General features: G+C 44.8%; 2 protein-coding genes across 3 annotated transcripts in view; both read left to right on the forward strand.

Annotated features, from left to right (window-relative positions):
• The window catches only part of Ripk1 (receptor interacting serine/threonine kinase 1), a 33,741-nt gene extending 27,499 nt beyond the window's left edge, over positions 1-6,242 (forward strand). For both annotated transcript variants that reach the window (XM_021180251.1, XM_029468644.1), the window contains exons 10-11: positions 1,091-1,231; positions 3,584-6,242. In XM_021180251.1, the coding sequence (XP_021035910.1) occupies positions 1,091-1,231; positions 3,584-3,870 (428 nt within the window). In that variant the 3' untranslated portion in view covers positions 3,871-6,242. The remainder of the gene's footprint in view (positions 1-1,090; positions 1,232-3,583) is intronic.
• Positions 6,243-8,664: 2,422 nt separating this feature from the next.
• Positions 8,665-14,244, forward strand: part of Bphl (biphenyl hydrolase like) — a 35,473-nt gene continuing 29,893 nt past the window's right edge. The window contains exon 1 of the mRNA XM_021180335.2: positions 8,665-8,832. Coding sequence (XP_021035994.1) covers positions 8,702-8,832 — 131 coding nt within the window. The 5' untranslated portion in view covers positions 8,665-8,701. The remainder of the gene's footprint in view (positions 8,833-14,244) is intronic.

Here is a 14,244-nt window from a genome sequence, read left to right on the forward strand (position 1 = left end):
GAGCTGGCCTAGCATGCATGAGACCCTGTGGTCCTTGATACAGAACAAGCACACAAAAGACCAGTTTCTTTCAAAATGACAAATTCCCAAAGTTTCCTGCCTTTTCTGTAGGTTTTCCTGGAAGTGGTTGTTCCCTTTGCATTTTCAGCTAAAATGGTTTGTGTCGCCATTGTATTTTATTCATTCATTATTAGTTCAATAAAAATTCCTAGAGGGCTTCCTGCTTTGTACCAGGCTGCTGGAGAGCTGTAACATGGACAAACAGCCCGAGCTTCTTTCCTCAAGGAGCTTGAATCTGAGTATGTGCAAAACGTTCATAAGCGATACCTAGCATGTCATTTTCTGGTCCTCTCTCCAGATGAGTAGCCCAGTCTTACCAGTTTGCTGCAGGCGTCCTTACTCTCTCTTTAGGCCCCAGTCCTGCTGAGAATAGATCCCCTTAATGATGCTGAGTTTTTGCCAGTATTAGGGAGTCTCAGTTCACAGTCAGTCATGGAATTACTATGCCCTAAGGAGGATCTCATAGACCACCAACTTAGTAGATGAACAGATTGTATTCCTTGCTTCTGTGAGCAGGTGTAACTAACAAATGTGAGCTTTCCAACACTAACTGTCATGTAAGGAGGATGGGTTACCAGTAAGTGGGAAAGGAGAATAAAGTAGCACTTGGGGTGCTAGCTATTGTTTTGAGTGATTCTGCTGTAAACATGGATATAGACATCTTTAGGCAGTCTGTCTCTGTGTCTCTTTATGTGCATGTATGTGTACATACCTATAATGGAATTACTGAATCATGGTAATTCTATCTTTAATTTCTAAGAAACTCAATACTGTAGTCCACATTGGTTATATGATTTTCATTGCTAACAATGTATAGATCATTCCCTTCATATTCCCACATTCTTGCCAACACTGATGTCTTTTGTTAATGGTTGTGAAGTCGAGAAGCCATATTATAAAGAAATGACTGTTAAGGGTATCATAGGATAAGCAGTTGAACATCTGTAATAAAGCCCCATACCTTTACATGCCATATATTTTCTCTTGCTTTCAATCCCATGCACTTACCTATATCTCTTTTTCTATTCAGATGACCTCATAAAATATACTATATTCAATAGTTCTGGTATTCAGATTGGAAACCACAATTATATGGATGTTGGACTGAATTCACAACCACCAAACAATACTTGCAAAGAAGAGTCGGCTGCCAGACACCAAGCCATCTTTGGTAAAATTCTTAAGGATCAATGTTGCGCTGAAGTGTAGCTATGGTAGAATGCCTGCCTAGCACACATGAAGCCTTGAACTCAGTCCCCAGCATTGAAGGGAAATTTTTTAAGGGTGTAGTATCTTATGACTTGGACATCTCTTGACAATTTTTACTTCTTGATGAGAACATGATAGAATCTTCTTTTAAGATTCTCCCTGAGTTATCCTATATTTCCTCCTTAATTTTTTTAGATTTATATACTATTTGTATGACTTTTTTGTCTTCATGTACTACATGCACGACTGGTGCCTACAAAGGTCAGAAGAGGGTGTCAGATCCTTTGGAACTGGAATTATGGATAGTTGTGAGCTCTGGGAATGCTGGAAACTGACCCAAGCAAGAACAAGTGCTCTTAACTGCTGAGCCATCTACTCCAGCCCCTACTCAGTAGTTTTTAATCTTTTGTAATCTATTTTTTTTTAACAGGGAGAATTGCAGTATCTAATTGGTGGTGGTGCTATAAAGTTTAAACTAATCAGTGTGAGTTGAAAACATACGGCACCGCCTGGGAATGTTAAACCCATGTATCACCCATGATCCTGTTCAGACTTAGGGAAATAGCTCCCTTGGCTCTACAGCAAAGAGATTTTGTAAAGTACAGGAGACCATGCCTTCCACATCACTCTGTAATCAAAACAAGAGTGCTCAGAGGTGTCCACAGAACTCTGCCATGTGTGATGATGTATGCCAATAATCCATCACTAGGGCAGTTAAAGTGGGAAGATGGTGAGTCCCAGGCCACCCTGGCTATAGCAAGACCCTGTCTCAGAAAGAAGCCAGAATTCAAATTTCTGATTTACATAGGGGTTGGCTTTTTTTTTCTATGAAGGGCCACTTAATAGGCAAGGCTCTGCTGACCCTGAGGCCTCTCTGTCATTGGAGTGCAGAAGCAGCCACAGGTAGTTTGCACAAAGATGAGGACAGATATGGTTCCTGAAACTACAAAAAGCAGAAGCCAGACTTGGCCCTCAGGCCCCACCAATCCCTGTACTATTCCATTAGAGGAGTGGTCTTTAAAATGCCTGAGAGATGGGTTCTTAGCTTTTGAGGAACTGGAGTTACCTTTGTGACTCTCCTGACACCCAGGGCTCCTGCAGACACTGGCGATTTACAGTTATCTTAGGAGGGTCTTAGTCTGCTGCCATAGTTGATAGACTCTGCACTACGGTACTGAAGAAAGAATGGAGCTGAGGGAGAAACAAGGTTCTGAGGTGGCATGAGAACAAAAGACTATTATGATGACTTTGTCTTTTCTTCTCTCCCTTCTCTCCATATCTGTCTATCTCTATCTCCCTGTCCACCACCACTACCAGTCTGAGTGTGTGTGTGTGTGTGTGTGTGTGTGTGTGTACACAGAGAGAGACATACCTATAGCCCTGGTACTTGTTCTGTATGTAGATCAGACTGGCCTTGAACTCACATAAATCCACCTGCCTCTGTCTCCCAAGTACTGGGATTAAAAGCATTCACTACAATACTGGGCCTTTTCTTATCTTCATGTGTTCCCTATATGTGTTATTTTTATGAACATCTAAGGTGATGAAGCTAATAGCAAGAGAAAGGCCGTGTATATATAAAATGAAGAGTCTTTGATTTGTAAGACAGAAAAAAACCTTGAAAAGTTTATATTCTTATCCACTGAGAGATAAAGGAAGACATAGTAATTAAATGAAGGTTACACTTGGTCTCAGTGTCCGTGTTAAGAGGAAAGTGAGTGACCGGGGGGGGGGGGGGGGGGGGGGGGGGGGGGCGGAGGGAGCAGAGCTGGAGCAAAAGGGAGAGGGAAGGGGGGAAAAAAGGAAAGTGAACTGTCTAGAAAAGAGTGGCCTTGGACTGTGCCCTGTGTAAGTTGACAGTTTTCCTGCCCCACCCCCACCCCATCACTGCCCATTACATCCAGTTAGTCTAACTAGAACAGGACTCAAGTGGGAGTTGAATAGAACAGCTAGCCATGTAGTAGGGCTTTTATTCATGAAGCCATCAGTTAGGGCTCAGGAAGCTGCACATCTGCCGAGAAGGAAACAGCAGCCTATTTTAACTCTATATAAAGACTCCTGAGTGGCTGTGGTTAGGTCAAGTATTGCCCAACAAGTCAGTAACAGCTAAGTTAGCACCAGGCATAGTGGTGCACACTATAATCCAAGTCCCAGAGAGACAAAGGGGCTACAGTGCAAGATCATCTTGAAACAAAACAATTTCTCTCTATGTCTCTTCATATTCTTTACGTTCCTGGGCCTTTTCAGCAAAACCAGACTCTAGACTGGTCAGATGGGCTGCAGCCTGATATTTCTTCTCTTTTCCACTTAACAGATAACACCACTAGTCTGACTGATGAACACCTGAACCCTATCAGGGAAAACCTGGGAAGACAGTGGAAAAACTGTGCCCGCAAGCTGGGCTTCACTGAGTCTCAGATCGATGAAATTGACCATGACTATGAAAGAGATGGACTGAAAGAGAAAGTTTACCAAATGCTTCAGAAGTGGCTGATGCGGGAAGGCATCAAAGGGGCTACAGTGGGAAAGTTGGCCCAGGCACTTCACCAATGTTGCAGGATAGACCTGCTGAACCACTTGATTCGTGCCAGCCAGAGCTAAGCCTGGGCAGGCTCTGGCAGTGGGAAACAAACTGTTTGTGTGGGTACACAAACCCCGTTTGCCCACTAGCCTTCAGAACTCTATCTCAGCATGAGCTCTGCATCTGAGCACACAGGGTCATGCAGTTTGGAACTGGTGGATGGGAAGAGAAATCTGAAGCCCACAGTGCTTCTTCAGAACATACAAGGATAAAGACTGCTGAATGAATGGTGGGTCCATGACCAGTAGGAGGAAAAAAATTAAAAATACAGTGTATTGGGTTTTCAAAGGGAGAGAAGATGTTGGGGGAAGGTGGCCTTCGTTCAGCTTGTGTCATAGTCATCACTTAGGTTATTTGCTCAGTTTCCTGTGGTTTCATTGGGTAAGGGGAAAACAAACAAAAAACATTCAAAGAATGTAAAATCAGCTAGCTTCCCGCTTCATGGACTGTGAGTCAGGAAAGTTCTGCTCAAATGCCTTCTATGAGCCACGGCTCTTCTAAAAACTATAGGATCTGTTAACTTGAGCATCCAATGCTGTACTGTCACCTTAAGCTTTAAGAATCATGTGTAATTCTAGTCTATCAAATTATCAATTAATGAGAGATTTTTAAGGAGTGCTAAGGAGAAAAAAGTGCAGGGCAGAGATAGATCTTCAGGTACTGGCTGTCATTGCAGAACTGCTGCTGATTCTGACTGCTGTAAAAAGTCTACTTTTAAGTTTCTAAAGTTTCTCTGCCCTTCTGGCGCTTCATGCAGTTTCCCACCCTGTGAGCCCCACAGAGGGAACAGATGTGCAGGAAACACTGATGGGGAAAATACCATCTCCTCCTCCCTGGATATGACTGGCGCCTTAGCACTGTTCCCTGTGCTCAATAAACTGTTTCCTCAGTTTTCTCCAGTGTGCTGTACAAATATGTTTCTTCTGTGTGCCACCAATCAAAAAAGGACAGCTTCAGAGTCATCTTGTGCCTTTAGGAAGCCCATATTGCAACCTACAAGTGAGTGAAGGAGCTAGGGTAGAAGACTGAAGCCGCCTACACCAGCCACAGTCACTGCTAGGATGGGCTGCAAAGCCGCTTTGGCCTTGTTGGCCATTCTGGCACTCATTGGCACTTCATCCTCCTTTGCTGGGCTATCCTGTACTCAGTAGGATATTTGGGAACATTCCTGGCCTCTAACTGCAAGATGCCAACTGTACAATTCAACCCCACCACACTCACCAGGTGTGAGAAAAATAACTAGATATTGCTACATGTTCTTTGGAGGGACTCTCCTGTAACGTTATTTCCCCCACACCCCATCGCCAGACAAGGTTTCTCAGTTCTCGCTGTCCTGGAACTCACTTTGTAGAACAGATTGGTCTCCCAATTCAGAGATCTGCCTGCCTCTGCCTCCCGAGTGCTGGGAATAAAGGCATGTGGCACCACCCAGCTTCCTGCTGTAAGTTTATATGCCTTCTCCTGTCACACAGGCTGGGTCATCATTAACTGCATGGAACATGCACAGTGGAAGGGAATTGGAGCAGGGAAGGTTCCAGGCTTTCCTGAAGGAGCCTGCGTAGTCTTTAAAAAATGTTTTCTTTTTAACTTCTATTCTAATGCTGTTTTAAGAAAACAGAATTAGAAACTGCTTTTAGTGGAGTTTTAAGGAGAATAAAATAGCAAGGGAGGCCAGAGCTGGTTTTGGAATTGCAGTAGCAATCAGGGTCCTAGTATTAAAATCATGTCTGTTAGTGTTCAATAGGGGAAGACTTGTGTGTCCACTGCTGAAGATAGGTGCTTCAGATCCAGGCCTAGATTGTGACCACAGACTTTCAGATCTTTTCCAGGCTTACCACTGACAGCCAGACAATGGCTTGGCAAGTTGTGGCTGAACCTGTATGAGTTGAAGGATGATCAGTAGATGAAGCCGTTTATTCTCATGGTGTGTGCCCTTGTACAAGAGATCTGGACGCATGACACAAAGCCAGTCATTGACAGGCTAGACCCAAAGACCTTTAAGCACTCCCATTTGTTTCAGCTGTATCACAATAACTAATGACTTTGTAGTCAGTGGTACCTGCTCTGAACAAGTACATGGAGTGTGGGAGTCCCTCTGGGAGCCCAGCATGGAGTTAGAACACCTCTTTAAAGCCACCTTCTAAGCCGAGCAGAATGCAGTGGTCTGAGGTACAAGTCAGACCTGAGTGTCATTGTCCACATCATGGAAAAACAAGATGGCCACCAGGACACTGAAGGCCTGAGGAGACTAACCCTGTTCCCAGAACTCAGAGTTCTGTTTGGTTCTGTTTTTAATAAGATAACCTTTCTTTAATGTATACATATGCATATACATATACATATATATTTGTACTTTAAATACAGAGTACTGAATAAAATTTATGTGACTATACTGCTCATGTTGGCATCTCCTGTACATTCCTCCCTTTGCTCCTCTGCTGCTAACAGAAGGGTATGCTGATGGTGAACAGGTGTCCCCATGCAGCACACTCTGTCCCCAAGGGTCCAGCACCACGGCAGTCCTTCCACATGGCTCAGAGGCCCTTCAGCTCTGCTCTAAGTGCCTCCCTGAAAAGAGCTGTGCTTACCTCTGAGAGTTTCAGTCCAAGCCACACTGCACTACTATACCTGGCCAGAAACCAGATAAGCAAGGGGAGCCAGGCCAGAAAACAAGAGAGGAGACTCGACAGTTGCTCCCAAGCACGGGTTTTCTACTTGCTGTGCTTGTGGTCCTGCTTTTCATCAGTTGTGTGGTTACTGTAAAGAATGAGAAAAGGAGCCCTACCTCAAAGACTTTTTTTTTTTAGATTTATTTATTTATTTTATGTCTATGAGTACACTGTAGCTGACCAGATGGTTGTGAACCACCATGTGATTGCTGGAATTGGAACTCACTGACCTCCAGAAGAGCAGTCATTGCTCTTAACCACTGAGCCATCTCACCAGCCCCTCAAAAACCTCTTAACCATTATCTTGATGTATTTTTTCCTTTGTTTTCTAAAGAGTTGTTTACAAAAAGATGCAACGTATTCTAACAGAGTAAATATTTTCAACCATTTCACTTTGAGTTAATGAAGGTTCATAAATGAACAACATACCCACTCAGTATCCTATCTATCTATATCTATTTATTTATTTTGTGTGCACATGTGCTTTTTTTTTTTCTTTAATGTGGAGGTCAGAGGCCAACTGATGGAAGTCAGTTCTCTATACAAGTAGGGCCTAGTTACTTCCTTGGCAGAATCTTCCACCTTATATGTTACCACATTTTCCAAAATGTCATGTTTATATTTAGTGAAAATTCCAGTAGTGTGTCAACTCTTGTCCACATATCTGGGTGTTCCTTTAATTGCCAGTATTTCCTCTGCTGTATTTTGCTGCATCCCCAGCACTTGGGAGGCTGACACAGGAGGATCAAGCATCCCAGGCTAGCCTCACCCTAGGCTTCTCTATGGTATAAGCAATACAAAGATGTCTAAAGGGTTGACAGCTTGTTCGTGGCTAAAACTGAGCCACTTAATCTGATAATGTTTTATAACTGCTGACATAATATTTTCAAAAAAGGGCCTTAGAAGGTGAGGTAGGGGAAGAGGGGAAGAAATCAAGGTTCCCTTCATGGTTTTTATCGCTTCAAAAAATGGGGTGGGGTTAAAATGGAGAAGGACAGACTCAATGTTGCAGTAAGAGGCATGGTGTTTTCATATAGCATTAGGAAGCTAAGCCGACCTGAATACCCCTCCACAGCTCTGTGAGCCAAGCCTTTCTAACTTCCCTTCCCACTGTTTCCTCGTCTATAATCTGGGGTAAGAAGTATGGATGGAGAAGGAGCATATACTAATTAAAAATATAGTGACACACTTTAAGGCACCTGGCACAAAAATGACTAGTTTTTGGTATGAAGTATTGAAAGCTTCACCTCCAATTACTGGAACTAATCATTAGTGGGTGATTGGATCATGAGGACTCTGACTTAATCAATGGAGTTATCTATTAATGGATTCATAGTTTGGTGGTATTATTGGAAGATATAGGAGGTGGGGCCTGACTACAAGAAGCAGGTCACTGGGAGCATGCATGTCTTTGAACAATTTTTCCTTTGAACAGTTTCTTCCAGTTCTTTTCTCTCTCTCGGCCTCTGATAAGTGCTCTTAACACTTAAGTGCCTCCGCTCCCACCATTGCCTTTCATCGGGCTCCCACCAGGTCTTTCCTGGCCCAAAGAAATGGGTCCAGATGACCTTGGGCTTAGAGCTCTGAAACCATGAACCTTTCCTCCTTTTACATTGTTCTCAAATGTTTGTCACAGTGGTGCATAAAGCTAACACAGCAAGATGTACAAATGATGAGTTCTTAAGAATTGCATAATAAATGTTGCTCTAAGAAACCTAAAGGCTTGCTACCATTATGCTTAGCATCGAGGGACCAGGGCTAGATAATGTGGGAAGTGGGATGTAGTCAGGTGTAGTGATGCAGGCCAGATGTCCCAGCATGAGTCAGGCGGATCAGGAGCTCAAGATCAACATCAGCTAGAGTTCTAGGCCAGCTTGAGCTTTCCTTCCTCCTCTGCTGTGCACTTGTCTCTCAGAGGCTCTGCTTAGACACCCAGTAGGTGAAGGCAGCACAGCAGGTGGCCCCGCCGAACCATATCCTTGGAGTCCTTGGCAGTTGCAAGCAAGGAGCAGTGCCTACTGAACTGTCCACCCCGAGAGAGCTAGGACTAGAAGGACAGTTTTTGTTACTGGGCAGGCCTGACAAGGAGCAGAGCGGGCTCCAGCAAGGCACAGCGGGCCAGGGGCGGGACTTCGAGCTTAGCACTTGAAGGGTGGCATCCAGCCAGGCGCATGCGCGTTCCATGGAGATTGTGCGACCTGGAGCTATGGCGACAGCAACAGTTCGCCCGGCGGCCCAGCGGTTGCGGCTGCTCCTCTCGCCCCTGAAATCCCGGATCTACGTACCCGAGGCCGAACCCGTAGCCACCTTCGGGTAATGGCGTGCTCGGGGCAGCGCGGGCCACTGGCCGGGGAGGGATACGGACGCCTGGCGTTATCCGCCCTTCCTTGCTCAGACCCCACGTCCAGATCCTGCAGAACTGGTGCGCAAGCACTTTGATGCCTGGGGTTAGGTTCTATGTGCTGGGTAGTGGTCCAGCCTCCTCAGTGCAGAGGGAAGGAACTGGGGAGGAAGGAAGGGGTGGGGAGCTTGCTGGCCTCTTAGCCAGTTGCTGGGAACAGTAATTATTCCTGCCAAATCAGAAATCTGCCTAACCTGCTTCAGTGGCAGGCAGGGCCCAAGTTTCCTGAGTCCTTTTGCTTGCTAATTTCAAACTTCAGTGTGCAAGACAATCTGCTTGGGAACCTGTTTAAATTCAAAGTCCCAGGTTCCCCTGCCAGAGTCGTGTGTGTGTGTGTGTGTGTGTGTGTGTGTGCGCGTGTGGTGATGGCCAGGTCACCAAATCTTCACTTCTAGTTCCCTCTACACTACACTCCAGCCCTTTGCTAAAATAATAACATTCATGGTGACCTGCTGTCTTGAAAATGGGTGCACGGTCTCAAGAGGATGTAAGCAGAAGATGTGGATAGAGCAGGCTGAAGTTGTGCACATCCCTCCATTATACACATGCAGACATAGGCAGTGGTCGTGTGCAGTTTGCTATCGGTGGGCCATTGACAGTAGTAATGAGCATTTAGGACTTTATTAGACTGATGTGGAAACCAATCGTTTGAGCATATAATCTGGAAGTAGAAAGAACGGAAAAAAGCGACCCAGTTTGTTTTTTTTTTAAACATTAGTAGCATGATTGTGTAGCTCTCTTAGTCTATATCCAATTCAGATTTCTTCTCTCATGTGACTTTAACAACTTTTTAAATATACACGTGGGAAAACATGTCAGTGACTCTGGTTGTATAAATTGCTAGCGAAGAGGCATGTTATCCCATTTCCTGATTGCAAAAAGGGCTTGAACGAGGCTACTAAGGTTGTGTTAATGTCATGCTTACTTAATGGCTGTTGAGAGTCTCATTCACTTAGCTGCACTGGAGACCACTCTTCCTAAAAGATCTCTGCTAAGGTTTCCCTGAGTCTCACCTGCATTGTTTTAGAAATACAAACGGCCTGTAACCTGAGAAACAGCTCCAGGTGGTTAATCCTGAAGCCAGGCTGCAGCCTCACGCAACAGTCCCAGGAAAACCTCTTCACAGCCACTGTCCAGCTCGCAGGTAGCTGAGTTGTGCATTACAGAGTTTCTTGTAAATCTGATACTTGGAACTTTGACCCTTTCCTTACTTCGTGATCTCTGTGATCTGTTGAAAAGTCATTTTTTTCTGTGGGGAGTTGTATGTCTGTTCTGATGTTAATAATTTACTAAATCTGACAGTCTGAAAACAGTATTTTCTGAGTTAACCTAAGGAGGTCCCGCCAGAGAATCAGGTCCATTCCTTCGCCTCATCGCTGCCTCCACCCCCGACTTGGCAATGAGACTGAATGCCACTTTTGCGAGGAGATTAAAGAGAAATCATAGGCTTTTGAGGTCACATAGTCTAAATAATTGTATTATTGACCCTTCTTAGCTGTGTGACTGTAGACTAGTTACTCAACCTCTCTAGATTCCTGTTTGTATTTGGAACAATGATTGTGAAACAGAATAAAAATAAATAATTGACAAGTACAATTAATGACATAGTTAGCACATTGAATGAAGAAAAAGAAATAAGACAGGAAAAGACAAGATCGCTCCTAGATATGATGGAGAAGAAAATTTATTATAGATAAAAAGGATAGCATAGCCAAAGGCAGACACAACTGGGAAAGTCCAGAGAGGTAGGGCCAGGGAGGGGGAGAGGAGAACCAACTACAGCAGCCAGGAGGCCAAAGGTACAAAAAGGGACAGGTACCCAAAAATGTCTGGATTATATAAGGAAGAGCCTCTGGGGAAATGGCAGCCTAGCCCCTAAGTTGGAGAGTTCTGGGTAGAGGGCAGGGAATGCCAACTATACCCTGTAACAGGTAGGGATGAGGGATACTGGGGGAACCTAGAGGCCAGGTCCACTTTGATATGTTAAATAGACACCTCAACCACTTGTCCAGGTTTGGAACTTAACACATATAAATAATAGCACCATATATGAAAAGACATCGCACTTTGTGTCATCAAGTAGTAGCAGCAGCTGATACTGTGACTCTCAGTTATTAATGAGAAGCAGAATATAAGCAGTAAGGACTTACAAAGTGCAGCTGTATCTTATTAAGCAATCCCTATTTTCATCTCGAAGTGAGGTGCTCACTTAGTTAGGCTTTCTATTGCTTCTATGACCAAAATGCAAATTGGGGAGGAAAGGGTTTATTCAGCTTATGCTTCCATGTCACAGTTGATCATCAAAGGCAGTCAGCACAGGAACTCAAGCAGGGCAGGAACCTGGAGGCCAGGAGCTAATGCAGAGGCCATGGAGGGGTGCTGCTTACTTGCATGCTCCTCGTGGCTTGCTCAGCCTGTGTTCTTACAGAACCCAGGTCACCAGCCCAGAGATGGCACCACCTGCCATGGGCTGGGCCCTCCTCCATCAATCACTAATTAACAAAATGCCTTACAGTGGGATCTTATGGATATGGTTTCTCAGTTAAGGTCCCCCTCCTTTCTCACAACTCTAGTTTGTGTGTCAAGTAAACATGAGATTAGCCAGCCCAGTGCTGAAGCCAAAACTCTGGGTCAGACCCTCAGATGCTCATCTTGGGCTGGGTTATCTAATCCTGTGATTATCAAATTAGCTTTCCCACCAACTTGTGGCCTCTCTGTGGTAATGTTAGGTTAACTGTGCTGTGCTGCTCAGAAATGAATTAGGTAGGTAAAGAACTTATGAAAGTGCAGACACATGGTAGTAAGCACTTGACTTGATTTACCTATTTGCCCCAAGCCCTTATGCTCTAGCCTTCCTACATAATCATCTCTCCCTGTTTGAAGGGAGTAGGACCCCCCTCCCCAGTACCATATAAAACATCACAGGTCTCGACACCCAGGGAACGGAGACAAGGACAACAGGAGACAGGAAGGTACACTTTGGAGGCCTCTTAAAAGTGATTCTTCTGGTGTTCTTTAAAAAATCAACTCAACCTTGCTGGACTGTCTTGTCGGACTCTCCTGAAGAAATTTTTAAAATACAGTTGCCTACTTCCTGTTTAGATTGTGGCAGCCTGGGCTCATGGAGTTAGAAGGCTGGTCAGTGATTTGAATTCAAATGTTGAGCCCTGCTGAAATAACAGGAGAAAAGAGATGTTGGTGCTGGTAAGCTGAACTTGGTGTGTTGCACCCACAACCCAGGGTCTCCACCACCTCCACCTTTACCTGAAAGGCCCCACACATGCACACAAGGAACTAGTGGCTAGTCCTATCTGCCCATCTCCTGCTAGCCTTCAAGCTTCAGGAGGAAGGACATGCCTTTAGTGTCCTGCAAGGTGTGACTTTGGAAGCAGCTACAGGGCTGTGCCCAGAGTTTCTGAGTTTTGCGAGTTTCTTGGGATTGTCCTAGTCATGGGTGTTTGTAAAACACAACACAATCTCATAAGCACGCCTGCTTCAGATCCCATAGTGAGAAGACAGGTTGTTGGGAGAATGGGAGGGAAGGGGCAGAAAAGAACTCTGACTGCCCCAAAAAAAGGGGGGGTCGCTTGTTCTTTAAGCTTTCTGAGGGTTTCTGTCCTTATTCCTACACGAGAGTTTGAGAAATCCAGTACTGAATGTGGTTCCAGAAGTAGCAAGCATTAGGGCCCTCAAAGGCTTGAGCTGTATGCCCGACCCTTTCCTGTTTACAAGAGGCCTGACCACAGTCAAAGCGACCTCCTCACAAACCAGAGCCAATGCTTTGGGCTTGACATGACCCCAAGTGATTCATCATGTATTTCTATAGAAATAAAACAGTTTTCAGTCACTCTGTGATTAAATACAAACCTTTCCTTCTACTGGAAATGAAGAATTTATTAATATTTAATAATCTTGTTTGTAAATAATTCTCTGCCTCCTCCCCAGCCCTGGAGCATAGAAGTGGTGCTTGGCAGGATGGACTGGAGTGGTGCGTGTCCCTCTGGTGTGATAGCACACTGGATGCCTAAGATTAAGCACCAGGGACCGATTACACGTACAGCAGAAGCCCACATCATCCAGTCCCTACTCTTGTCCCTCTGTCCTCTCATTCTGCTTACGAGCATGCCATGTGGCCTCCCAACGATGCTCTCCTGCATTGCTCTTATGTAGATTTTTATCCTTCTTTGTTATTTCTTCACAAAAGAGACTTTTCTCTCCTCTCAGTCACTGCTGCCCAACCTGACATGAGCTCTCTTGTTCCCTCCACCAAAGCCAGTTCCAAGCCTATGCATATCCTTCCCTGCCGCAGAGTCTCTAGTAAGCTGAACTCTGGCTACCTGATGTCCCTATACTGCTGCTAGGTGGTGATAATTTAGAAAGAAATCTGGAATGGCCAACCAAACCTTAGATCCAGCCAGACGCAGGAAGAAGTTAGATTTTCATTGTTGTTGTTGTTGCTGCTGCTGCTGCTGCTGTTGCTGTTGCTGTTTTTGCCAGAGGCTCGGGTATGATCAAATGGGCTGAAGGAAAGATGCCTCTGTGAACCAGTGCTCCAGGGAGAGGCAGTGATGCTCAGGGCTCTGGCAGCAACACCAGTCCCCAAAAGCCACTGACTCTGTGCACTGAGGATGATGGGGGAAGGGTTTCCTTTGCACAGAACACCTGCATAGCGCACGATGGCTTTGACAAGCATGTTCTTGGTCCTGCAGGGAAGGAAGACCCTGAAAGAGCTCCTGTGCTTGAGGAACAATGGAAGGAGGAGATGGTACTTTGTGCTTTACTGCTAACCTGAGCCCAGTAAACACCAGTCAGCTGCTTCATTTAATATCAGAAACAGGAAACAGAGAAAGGAAACTTTATCTGGCCCAGGTGCCTCCAGCCTAAACCAACCCTCCCTGACCAAATCCTCTCCGTTTTGTCTTCTCGGCTGCTGGGCCGGGAGCAAAGCAGATGTGCCCATAAGTGAACTGTGTTGAAGTGTGTCTTTGTCGGTAGAAAACATGTTTTCTGCTCCTGTCTTGATTCTAAAATGCTTAAAGCCTTGCTAACAATAAAGCTCAATTCTCCAGGGGAATAGGATGTTAACAAAAACAAATTGGCAACATTGGCTTTATTATTGCCCCTCTGATGTTTGTGTAGATGAGCTTACGTTAGGCCTTCTTATTTCCCAATTTTGTCATACAATATCCAAGAGAAGAACATTTATATGCTTATATTAGATGTACCAATGTTCGACACATATTCTCACGTACCCACATTCTTTTTTTTTTTTTTTTTTTCCTGAGACAGGATATCTCAATGTAGCCCTTGCTGTTGTGTAGCTT

The sequence above is a fragment of the Mus caroli genome, chromosome 13 (genome assembly GCF_900094665.2).
Source record: "Mus caroli chromosome 13, CAROLI_EIJ_v1.1, whole genome shotgun sequence".
NCBI lineage: Eukaryota > Metazoa > Chordata > Mammalia > Rodentia > Muridae > Mus > Mus caroli.